Genomic DNA, 12,405 nt, shown 5'->3' on the forward strand with positions numbered 1-12,405 from the left:
TATAAACGGCCCTCTGAGGGCAGACATAACAGCGATGTGGCCCTAGGTAAAAAACAATAGTTTGACACCCCTGCATTAAACGATTAATTGAAGCAACAAAATTTAATCCAAAGCTTTTTGAAAATCTATTTTAAGCGATGAATCATTGCAGCCCTAATACCAACAGTGGTGTATTTCCCAAAAAGATTATTGTTGATGGTCTCAGTTTTGTGCAGGTCTACAATTGTCCTTTGACAGCTCTTTGGCCTTGAAAGGTTTAAAGTTTGAATGGAAAAGACTGTTTCTCTGACAGGTGTCTTTGAGTTGAGATTAGTAGTACTTTTAAAGGGGTCATATTGTAATTCTTATCTACATTTAACACTTCCATGTGGTCTGAATAAGATATAATAATGGTGCTTTGGTGAAAAATTACCACAAATCTTGCTCCAAAAGCCCATCTTTTTGGCCTTCTCTGAGTATCGTGTCTGAACAAGCTGTTTTGGGGCGCTGTTTTTTTTTTTTAGAGGAAAATTAACTCCTTCACGGCCTGCCCCCTACAGCTGAGTGAAATTGTTTCTCCACCCCGACGTAGATTTTTGTAGTGTTAAAGAACTTTGTCCGGCTGGACACAGAGTTATCTAGATAATTGTTATATAGCGCAGTGAAGTGAAGTGAAGTGAATTGTATTTATATAGCGCTTTTCTCTAGTGACTCAAAGCTCAAAACTCAAAAGTATCTTGCCCAAGGACACAACAGCAGTGACTAGGATGGCGGAAGCGGGGATCGAACCGGCAACCCTCAAGTTGCTGGCATTAACATTAACGCTGTACCCTAACTCTGTGATTACATGTTTCAGTGTCCTATTTGCTACTTGTTAATAATATCCATATGGTCATTAGGTTGCTACATGCTAAAGTACTATTAAAAATGGTCAATCTACTGTTATTGGATTTACCGCTTCATTGTATCTACTAGAGATGCGCAGTTTGCGGACACAACCGCGGAGTCCGCGGATAATCCGCGGGTCGGGCGGATGCATGACGAAAAAAATAGATTTTAAATAGATTCGGGCGGGTGGCGGTTGAACCAATTCAGAAAAAAAAAATACATAGTTAAATGTTGTTACCCACATACGAAAAACGAGCAGCACTCTTTGAAACAGGCAATTTTTCATCAGGCACTGCTGCAGCTGTCACACCAAATTTCTTCCCCCCTACAAAAACCTTCCCTCCCATTTACTTCCGGGGCTGCGTCCAATAAAGTCACAAAGTTGCCGGGGGTCCTTAACCCGCACACGACTGTCCTGTTTCGCGCCTGTACAAAAAAAAAACAATAATCGATTTCTTCAGATTCCAGCAGCTGTCAAAGACGAAGTATCCTTCCAGCGACGGGCAGTCAAAGCCGAAGTGCTATCGATCGCTGTCAATGACGTAAGAGGAAACATGACCACGGAAGTAAATGGGGGGGAGGTTTTTGTAGGGGGAAGAAATTTGGCGTGACACACCACACCACAACACAACACAACAGCCGAAGAAGAAAAAAATAAAAAGATGGCAACGCCGGCTGCAAACGTGGTACGCGACAAACTAAAAAAGGGAATACTAAAGACCAGGGGAAAAAAATAACAATAATAGTCAACACTTTCTTAATGGAAATGACAGTAATATTATAATAATGATAAATAATATTATCACGCATTAATATCTCTTAGCCTCTAATGCGTGGCCAAGAGATATTAATGCGTGGCACGCCTTGCATCGTCTATATTAGATGTATAACAACGGGCGGGTGGCGGGCGGTTGTGGTTTTGATAAAATGTTAGTTCGGGTGGATGACGACTTTTGTGATGCGGTTGCGGATGAAATAATTGCCTATCCGCGCATCTCTAGTATCTACTATTACCAAACATTGTAGAAGCTGTCTCCGTGTGTAAATGTAGTTTTGGCTAAATCCTTCTGTTTATTGTCCTCGGACCGAGGCTTCATGTCCGGTGCGAGTAGGTACATTGATCACGATACACAAAAATTAGGCACGCACTACTTACTTCTTCAGATGAGGCTGGAGCTTGGTGTACTGAGCTATGCTGGTTAATCCAAACAATAACAGTGATATAAAAACAACACTCCAAAACTTAGCCCCTTTTGGAATGCACAGAGAAGAGAAATCTGTTTGGTCTTGTCTTTGTTCTTGTGGATGGTAGGCAAAATTACCAAAAAAGTGCAGTTCCCCTTTAGTAGGTCTTATTCTTAAGTCCCCTCATCAATTCAACACAGATATTCCAAAAAATCGCGTAATGTCGTGAAATTGCTGCCCAGGTTGATTCCTCCATGTCTATCTCTCCTTCATCCCTCTGAAATCCTGTACAGAAATATACCACAACATTATTAGTTTACATTATTCATCCAAGGAACTTTAGCTATTAGACGATTTTTCAAGGGCCACATTTCTGACGGATGAGGAAATGCTGCTCTGTTATTGATTTAAGTAAAGTCTGAATGTCATTAAAACAGTTAGCTCCATCTTTTGACACTTCTTCTACTCCCGTCCTTGCACGCTACACCGCTACAACAAAGATGGCGGGGAGAAGACGCTGTCGAAGGTGAGGCACGTAAATAAGACGGCCCACAAAACGGCGCATCCTGAAGCGACTGTCAGAAAGCGGCTTGAAGATGATCTGTAAAACATAATCTATGCAACATTTTGACCAAAGAACCACCATTACATGTTATGTAGACCGCAAGGAAGTGTTTTCCATTTAGAAAACAAAACAATATGACTCCTTTAATGCGCCCTATAATCTGGTGCGCCTTATATATGAAAAGAGATCGAAAATAGACCATTCATCGGCAGTGCGCCTTATAATCCGGTGCGCCCTATGGTACGGAAAGTACGGTAAATTAAATAGATGGTTTGCCAAAAACAGACTATCCTTGAATCTAAACACAACTAAAATAATGCCATTCGGTAACATTTTGAAAGACACATACAAATAGACTGACGGTGTAAAATAAATCTAATTTCTAAGTATAATAAGATGACAAAATGAACTGAAAATATAATGTTGGTTATAAAGGACAATCAAACCCTTCATTCATTGAATCAAAAATATTGAAATTCAACGATTTGACGCTGAATCCCTTTTTGATTGAAAGTGAGTGCTGTTGCCAGCCTTCACCGCAAGTAAATCACTCACAGGTGACCATACTAGCTCTGCACTGCTACTCGAGCTGGTAGTTCCCCTCCGTGAAAGAGCCCTTTTTATATTTCCACATTTCACGTGTTGCAGATCGCAGCCCGTGGGTCTATATCATATATGTACTAAAAATAAACGTTCACATTGCAGACATTTGCCTCCACTCCAGATAAAACTATTTCAGCCGAAAGGCAGTTTTGGGCCATTTTGGACAGACGTTTTAGGTGGCAGAAATTTTGGTGCTTCACTATTACTATGAGCATGAATAAAAGGACGAAATGTTGAATTCAAATAACGTTTTTGTAGTTGTCGTGAATTCATGAAATACAGTCACAAACATTTTGTGGATAGGGCCTTGAACATTGAACGCATAACCTCTGCTGGGACTTTGAAAACCGACCTTCAACCAACTTAGAAACAGCCATAATGGAAATGGGGCATTTGTAGTCCCAAAGTGCTCATAGTGCTGACGTCACGGTTCTCAGTTGCCTCCAAATTACTTCACCCACAGAAAGCACCTGCTTTGGCTCGATATGCATTAAATAATTTATAGGCTGAAGAGAGCTGTAAACAACTTGCCTTAGTTGCAGTATTATTTATTTATATTTAAACGTGTATACAGTTGATCCTCTGATGTAGGGCTGGGCAATATATCCCAGTTGTTATATCCCAGAACATTTTGCTAAATGGCTACATAGGACACAATTTTTTTGCTGTTATTGTTTTATAATTCAAGCTTTATAATTTGAGTTAACACAAAATATATGTAAATAGAAAGTTGAATACATTTTTAAATAGTCATAAACCCGTGGTTTTCGCTTGTAGTCTTTAACAGCCAATAACAGTCAAGTATGTAAAACTAATAAAATGTATTTATATAGCCATTAATCTCAGGTGCCTCAAAAGGCTTTATAAACCACAACAACATCCCCTGATCTGAACTAGAGCTAGGCGGTATACTGGTATATTTTAGAAAGCGGTATATATTTGGGAAAATGCCGCCATACAGGTATCTTTTGATGTGCCTTTTTTAAGGCCATTTGCTCATCTCTATGCCTGACGGGCGAAGCATAGGGCCTCCTCTTTGACTCACCCCCACCCCTTTCGTGTTTACGGAGGCTTCTCTGACACGCTGCGCATCAAACTTTTTAAAAATCTTATCTGGCGAGCAGGACACTGCTCAAAAGACACTGCATCACAATGAAAGTTTGCGCTAACAAACCCTGCAGTGGTAGAAGCCTTTTTCCACCTACTCAAAATCAACTGGAAAAAACGTTCTTGTTGCAAACAGCCTCTTTGAAAAACGTGTTTTTTTGTAGTTCATATATTTTTATATATATTTTTGTATTGCTCCTCAAGTGATTGTATGGTATGGTAGTTGTTGTTTATAATTAACATATGTTTTAATTATGTTGAAAATGTCTATGAAATTAAACAACTCCAAATCTGAAAAAAACAACTGTCATTCAACAAAACAAAAGAAAATTTAAATAGCATTTTGTAACAACATAAATAGCACTAAAATAAAATACTTGTATTCCAATGAAAACAAGGGTTACCCAAAAAATTATCATTACAATGGCTGATTTTAACATACAAACCCCGTTTCCATATGAGTTGGGGAATTGTGTTAGATGTAAATATAAACGGAATACAATGATTTGCAAATCCTTTTCAACCCATATTCAGTTGAATGCACTACAGCAGCTACCGTGCTGCATCTTGTTACGCACATTTTATGTAAATACATCTTAAAATGCTACAGTACAAACCATCCATCCATCCATTTTCTACCGCTTGCCCCTTTCGGGGTCACGGGGGGTGCTGGAGCCTATCTCATCTGACCAATATTTTAAAAAAGCTTAGTCATCAAAACAGATAAAATACTAAGACTAAAACACTATCAGTGAAGCATAAGAAACACAAAACATGTTTGTGTTGCTGCAGCCTGCCGCTAATACACCGCTTCCCACCTACAGTTTTCTTCTTTGCTGTCTCCATTGTTCATTAAACAAATTGCAAAAGATTCACCAACACAGATGTCCAGAATACTGTGGAATTTTGCGATGAAAACAGACGACTTAAAGGCCTACTGAAACCAACTACTACCGACCACGCAGTCTGATAGTTTATATCAATGATGAAATCTTAACATTGCAACACATGCCAATACGGCCGGGTTAACTTATAAAGTGCAATTTGAAATTTCCCGCGAAATATACTGCTGAAAACGTCTCGGTATGATGACGTTTGCGCGTGACGTCACGGATTGTAGCGGACATTTTGGGACACCATTGTGGCCAACTATTAAGTCGTCTGTTTTCATCGCAAAATTCCACAGTATTCTGGACATCTGTGTTGGTGAATCTTTTGCAATTTGTTTAATGAACAATGGAGATAGCAAAGAAGAAAGCTGTAGGTGGGAAGCGGTGTATTAGCGGCCGGCTGCAGCAACACAAACACGTAGCCGGTGTTTCATTATTTACATTCCCGAACGATGACAGTCAAGCTTTACCATTGGCCTGGGACAAGCTTTACCATTGGCCTGGGACAACAGAGACTCTTACCAGGAGGACTTTGAGTTGGATACGCATGCTTGTGGAGATGGGACAACAGAGACTCTTACCAGGAGGACTTTGAGTTGGATACGCGGTGCCGTGAGTACGCAGCTGCGGCTTCCAAACATTTGATCGCTTGCCCGTACGTGCGTAGCGCTATGTGCATGTCACGTACGTAACTTTGGGGAAATATATGTGCTGTATGAACTTTGCGGAGGTGAACAGTACTTTGGGCTGTGGGATTGAGTGTGTTGTGCGGGTGTTTGATCTGTATTGGCGGGTTATATGGACGGGAGGGGGGAGGTGTTTGTTATGCGGGATTAATTTGTGGCATATTAAATATGAGCCTGGTTGTGTTGTGGCTAATAGAGTATATATATGTCTTGTTTATTTACTGTTTTAGTCATTCCCAGCTGAATATCAGGTCCCACCCGCCTCTCAAAGCATCTTCCCTATCTGAATTGCTTCCACTGCCCTCTACTCCTTCACTCTCACTTTCCTCATCCACAAATCTTTCATCCTCGCTCAAATTAATGGGGAAATCGTCGCTTTCTCGGTCCGAATCGCTCTCGCTGCTGGTGGCCATGATTGTAAACAATGTGGAGATGTGAGGCGCTCCACAACCTGTGACGTCACGCTACTTCCGTTAAGCTTTTCAATCTGGCCCGCCGGACTATCCCAATTTTTTTTTTTAGGTCTATAAGATCGAAACTGTAGCCGCCATTATGATGTGTAGTGATGTTTTCAAATGGCCGTAAGTCTTGAACTACACAAAGTATTTCAATGGTTGGAATCTGCGCTTTTGCATGATATACTAGTTACTCTGGTCATCAAAGTCACAGCAGCTCAGACGAGGCACCAAGCAGTGTGGGTGGGGAGCGTTTCCACAGAGTGTTTCCAGAGCAGCCAGTCTGAAATGCAGGTGTCAGGGACAGACATGGAAGGAGATTTTTACAACAAAGTTCTAAAGCTTAGTGATGTATCAGATATATCAGATTGTAGGTGTTTTTTTTTTTAACCTTTGTGTTCATTTTTCTCTGTGTTTGTTGCATTTTATGTTGCGTTTCGCTTGATTGTAAAATATGTCGATCGAGAGGGGATGTGTCGTTCATATGTTGTCAATATTCCGTTTTTTATCGTTCATAGTTATAATATTGTAAACCCCACATTCTTTATTTTCATGTACACTCTGGGTGTCTCATTCAGTAAAAAAAATGTAATTCCATTGCGTTTTTTAAGGCGGTCTGTCATAACATTTTTAGCATTCAATCAGACATTATTGTGAGGTTTTGTATTAGTGTTCCTAAAAATAGATTTACCGGCCCCAGACACATTTTTTCTCTAAATTTGGCCCCTCGAGTCAAAATAATTGACCAGGCCTGTCCTAGTGTGTAAATGTGAGTGTGAATGTTGTCTATCTGTGTTGGCCCTATGATAAGATGGCGAACAGGGTGTACCCCGCCCGAATGCAGCTGGGATAGGCTCCAGCCACCCCCACGAGACCGAGAGGGACAAGCGGTAGAAAATTAATGGATTTTTGTATTTTTTTCCCCCTTTAAGAAAACCAATAAATGCAAATGGCACAGATAATTCAAAACAAGTTTTGTTTTTATTTGATCAAAAGCTAGTAGTTTGAAATGGCTCTGCATCCTACTCTTTTTCGAAATATAAATTGCACTTTGTGCGGAATCATTTTCAATTAACAAATTAAAAACTTCCTCTTGAAGGCAATACTTCTGTCTTGAATAAAATACACCTGTAAACAAAAATGTAGCCTTGTACATTGTATGCAAATAAATAATAAAGTCCAACATTGCGAGGGCTATATAGTTTTTAGTGAGTGGATACATGCAGGGTTTACCACTGTATTGGCACCACTTCTTAAAAGGGTAATTATATGATTTTTTCTACATTTAAAACAATGTCTTCTGGTCTACATAACATGTAATTGTGGTTGTTTGGTCAAAATTATGCGTACAGTGTATATTATGTTTTACAAACCGTTTGCAAGCTGCTTTCTGACCGTCTTTTCAGAATGCGTCTTCTGCACGACCACTTTGTTGTAGCTTTTCAGCGCTTCCATAGTGGGCCTACTGACAGATATAGGTTCAAACTAGAGATGTCAGATAATGGCTTTTTTGCCGATATCCGATATTCCGATATTGTCCAACTTTTACTTACCGATTCCGATATCAACCGATACCGATATATACAGTCGTGGAATTATGCCTAATTTTGTTGTGATGCCCCGCTGGATGCATTAAACAATGTAACAAGGTTTTCCAAAATAAATCAACTCAAGTTATGGAAAAAAATACCAACATGGCACTGCCATATTTATTATTGAAGTCACAAAGTGCATTATTTTTTTTAACATGCCTCAAAACAGCAGCTTGGAATTTGGGACATGCTCTCCCTGAGAGAGCCTGAGTAGGTTGAGGTGGGCGGGGTTGAGGTGGGGGGCTTGCGGGGGGTGTATATTGTAGCATCCCGGAAGAGTTAGTGCTGCAAGGGGTTCTGGGTATTTGTTCTGTTGTGTTTATGTTGTGTTACGGTGCGGATGTTCTCCCGAAATGTGTTTGTCATTCTTGTTTGGTGTGGGTTCACAGTGTGGCGCATATTTATAACAGTGTTAAAGTTGTTTATACGGCAACTCTCAGTGTGGCCTGTATGGCTGTTGACCAAGTATGCGATGCATTCACTTGTGTGTGTGTCAAAAGCCGTTGATATTATGTGATTGGGCCGGCACGCAAAGGCAGTGCCTTTAAGGTTTATTGGCGCTCTGTACCTCTCCCTACGTCCGTGTACCACTCCGTACAGCTGCGTTTTAAAAAGTCATACATTTTACTTTTTGAAACCGATAATTTCCGAAATGACATTTTAAAGCATTTATCGGCCGATAATATCGGCAGTCCGATATAATCGGACATCTCTAGTTCAAACTATAAGCTGCTTTGTATTAGAAATAGCAACAGTCTGCCCCACAACAGGAGAAAAGCGGGAAAAAAAGGAGCTTATTGACTAGAGCGCGGACTACAATGGCGGGAAGTACTCTGGGTACATATGTGGATAATCTGTCACACTTCAACAAAACGTCACAGTTGTGGCAAATTCCAAACGGTTAGTTTGGTGGAAGTAGGAAGGAAGGCAAGATCATTTTATAAATATCTCCGCATTGTTTAAGTTCCAATTTTTTTGGACCTATGCAGATCTCAAATACACAACAGCAGGCCCCAACACGTAGGAAAAGTTGGTAATAGGGTCATTTTAGAGCGACCGTTTTAGGGATTGTTCTCAATTATGCTCCTTTCTTATCATACATGTTACCTTGAGTCAACGATTCCACCACAGTATCCTGCTTTTTAGAGGGAGTTTGCTTATTTGTTGTTGCGGTGTTGTTCGCCTTGAAATAAGTTACATGTCTCCCACTCGGCTGGATGACTCTTTTTCAGTGCTAGAGTAAGTTTGTTGTGGTGTTGCCGTTTTTAAACAAACTTTTCAGCGTGCATTCACTTATTTCACGCCTCATACGGTAAATTCAAACCGCTGACATTTGTTTGGACCAAATGGCTCTCGTTTGCGTTAGCATTAGCCATGTTGTGCTATGTGTTTGTATCTCTGCTAAGAAAATGACGGAGAGGGTGGAAGCTACGGAAGATCTTGGGTGCAAAAAGTATACCAGCAAGAGGAGAAAAATATTGATGGGGGGGAATTGATGAGCGCTTAAGAAAAGAAGGCTCAGATTTTATGCTGATGGTCTTTTAGCCAAACCAGTGGTTCCCCTTTTTTGCCACGCCTCCCTTTTGGGGTGACTCCTCGCAATGATAGCATTTCGGTGAAATTACGTCAATTTCCGTGACATATCGTGTTTAATAGTAGATAAATGGCCAGTTCTGTGATAGTCTGCCATTCTGTTATCGTAGAAATCATAGTGACCTGTGCTCCAAACTGATTAGTAACATAAAGAAAAAATAAAAATTATAATAATTTTATTTTCCAGACCATAGAGCACACCGGGATATAAATTGCACCCAGAAAAAGGTAGAAGAAAAAAGTATTTTCCATATATTAGCCACACCGGACTATAAGCCACAGATATATATATGTTGCGACATGAGTCATTTACACAGTAAGATTCTGTAAATGTTTATTTACATACCTTAATTGTTTTCCAACGGAGCCTGGAACACGGCAGTAAAACGGGAAATCAAACAAAACAGAAGTCATCGTCAAGGACCCACGAGCTGCAGAAGCTAGCTCTCCGATCAGCTAAACAGACTCAATAACTCTACAATGACACTTTGGTGAATTTACAAGGAATTTGTGAAACTGAAACAATACAAAAAGAATGCTTTTGTAACTTAATAATACTAACACAAACATGTTAGCCTATTGCTAATACTAACGATGCTAGCGTGATTAGATTACGATAGCCCATGAAAACACTCCTACGGACATCACCCGTAGTACAATTTAGTAAGTATAAACAGTTTTTAGTCATACTAGAAGACTAAAACACTGAACAAAGCGCTATACAAGTATAACCCATTTATCATTTATTTATTTATAACAACACACTGGTTGAAAAATAAATAGCACTACCAATAAATGGAAGGACACACCTCCCAGGGGGTGATCAAGGGGATGGGTCAAATGCAGAGGACAAATTTCACCACACCTAGTGTGTGTGTGACAATCATTGGTACTTTAACTTTTTAACTTTTGACACTAGTGAGCAAATTTGTCCAAAACATGGCACCATAGCACTAACAACAAAACACCCTGACAGTGTTTTTGCTAGTTTTTAAAAATAAAAAAATTATGTCCATTATTGCTGTCAGCTAAGAAAAATCCACAGATTAGCGGCTCCGTTTTATAAGCCGCAGTGTTCAAAGTGTGGGAAAAATGTAACAATGTATAGTCTGGGATTTACAGTAATAAAAATTAAAAAGTGTGATTAATCTGAATTTTTTTAAAAATCTTTTCACAGCACTTGTAATTTCTAAATGCTGTTTTAATATGTCCGACTTTATCCTTGCAGATGTTAATTATACTTGAGGTATAATTTTGTTTCAATGTCTGATAAGGATTCATTGTCGCTTTTAAGTTTTGCTCGAGTCATGCTTTTGCTTGCTGTGCATTGTTTTTTTCTCTTCGCGTGTTTGGATTTTTTTTCTATATCGTCGTTTCCTACCAAGTCAGGCCGTGCCTATTGGAAACCACTCAGCCAAAGGTGGCATTTCTTCTGAACTTAAATCGGATGTATGTTGTTAGAGTGTCCGCCCTGAGATCGGTAGGTCGTGAGTTCAAACCCTGGCAGAGTCATACCAAAGACTATAAAAATGGTACCCATTGCTTCCCTGCTTGGCACTCCGCATCAAGAGTTGGAATTGGGGATTAAATCACCAAAAATGATTTCTGGGTGCGGCCACCGCTGCTGCTCACTGCTCCCCTCACCTCCCAGGGGGTGAACAAGGGGATGGGTCAAATGCAGAGGTTAATTTCACCACACCTAGTGTGTGTGTGACTATCATTAGTGCTTTACCTTTTAACTTTAATATTATCTTTCAGAGTTATTACATGACACAATATCAGAAAGCAGCACAGCCTTTATTAATAATAATGGTTGTCCCTCTGTTTGGTCGTCATTATTAATGACAATTTATATTTTTCTCCCATTTCTTCCATTTTCTCCACCCTTGCACCTTTCTCTTCAACAGTTAAAGGACGGAGAAAGAGGGACGGATAGACGGAAAGGATAGAAACCCTCGCAAAGTCAGAAGAGCGTCTTCCTTGTCTCCCCCCCCCCCTCCCTTTTCCCTCATCCCTTCCCCACTCCCTATCCTATATTCTTCCTGGGATAAACATTCCCTACCTGGCAAACCTAAAAGTTTTGATGGAGCAGAAGATTCAGGGGAGAACTGCCACACCACCTCTTCTCTCAGGTGTTCCCTCTGGGGAGCGGGAGAAAGAGGGAGGGGTTGGAAAGATGGAAGAGGAGGATGACAAGAAGCGGGACAGAGAGAAAGAGGCTTCCATTGCCTCTGATGGCACAGGCGCAGGTGCGCCCGGAAGTACTGGCGGTGACCAGTCACAGTTTTCCATCAAAGAGAGTAGCCTATCTGAGGGCAATGTCAAACTAAAGATTGGCCTTCAAGCAAAACGCATGAAGAAACCTCCAAAGATTTTGGAGAATTATGTATGCAGACCAGCCTTCAGGGCCACAATGAGGAATTCAGGGCGGGGAGGAGCTGGTGCTCGAGCAAATCGTGCAGGAAATACACCTGATCGACCAGGCGTCCAAAGCCAAAGTCCGTCTCGTGTCAGGGAGAAAGAGAGGGAAAAGAGTCCGACTGTCAACAAACCGGTCCCATCATCCTCATCAAATGCATCTTCTAAAGTCTCAACGCCGCCTTCTCCTGGACTTCCAGCTATCAGCACAGCTTCTCCGGCACCTCCTCAAGTGAATGGGGGTGTACCAGGAAAACGAGTAAGTGGGAAAAGGAAGTGGATGGCCAACACATTTAGTAGTTTGATTCAAGAATGAATGAAAACATAATGGAAAACAATTAGGCTAACTTCACACTTAGTCTGACTAGTCTACGTCTGGCTAGTTTTGCCCGTATCTGCTTTTTGCAGGAAGATCTAGGCCCCTTGCGTACTCAGAGAATTTGC

General features: G+C 40.6%; 1 protein-coding gene across 2 annotated transcripts in view; it reads left to right on the forward strand.

The window, feature by feature from the left end:
* ash1l (ash1 (absent, small, or homeotic)-like (Drosophila)) overlaps positions 1–12,405 on the forward strand; it is a 67,170-nt gene that overhangs the window by 11,073 nt on the left and 43,692 nt on the right. For both annotated transcript variants that reach the window (XM_062030062.1, XM_062030063.1), the window contains exon 3: positions 11,451–12,220. In XM_062030062.1, the coding sequence (XP_061886046.1) occupies positions 11,627–12,220 (594 nt within the window). In that variant the 5' untranslated portion in view covers positions 11,451–11,626. The remainder of the gene's footprint in view (positions 1–11,450; positions 12,221–12,405) is intronic.

The sequence above is a fragment of the Entelurus aequoreus genome, linkage group LG20 (assembly GCF_033978785.1).
Source record: "Entelurus aequoreus isolate RoL-2023_Sb linkage group LG20, RoL_Eaeq_v1.1, whole genome shotgun sequence".
Taxonomy (NCBI): domain Eukaryota; kingdom Metazoa; phylum Chordata; class Actinopteri; order Syngnathiformes; family Syngnathidae; genus Entelurus; species Entelurus aequoreus.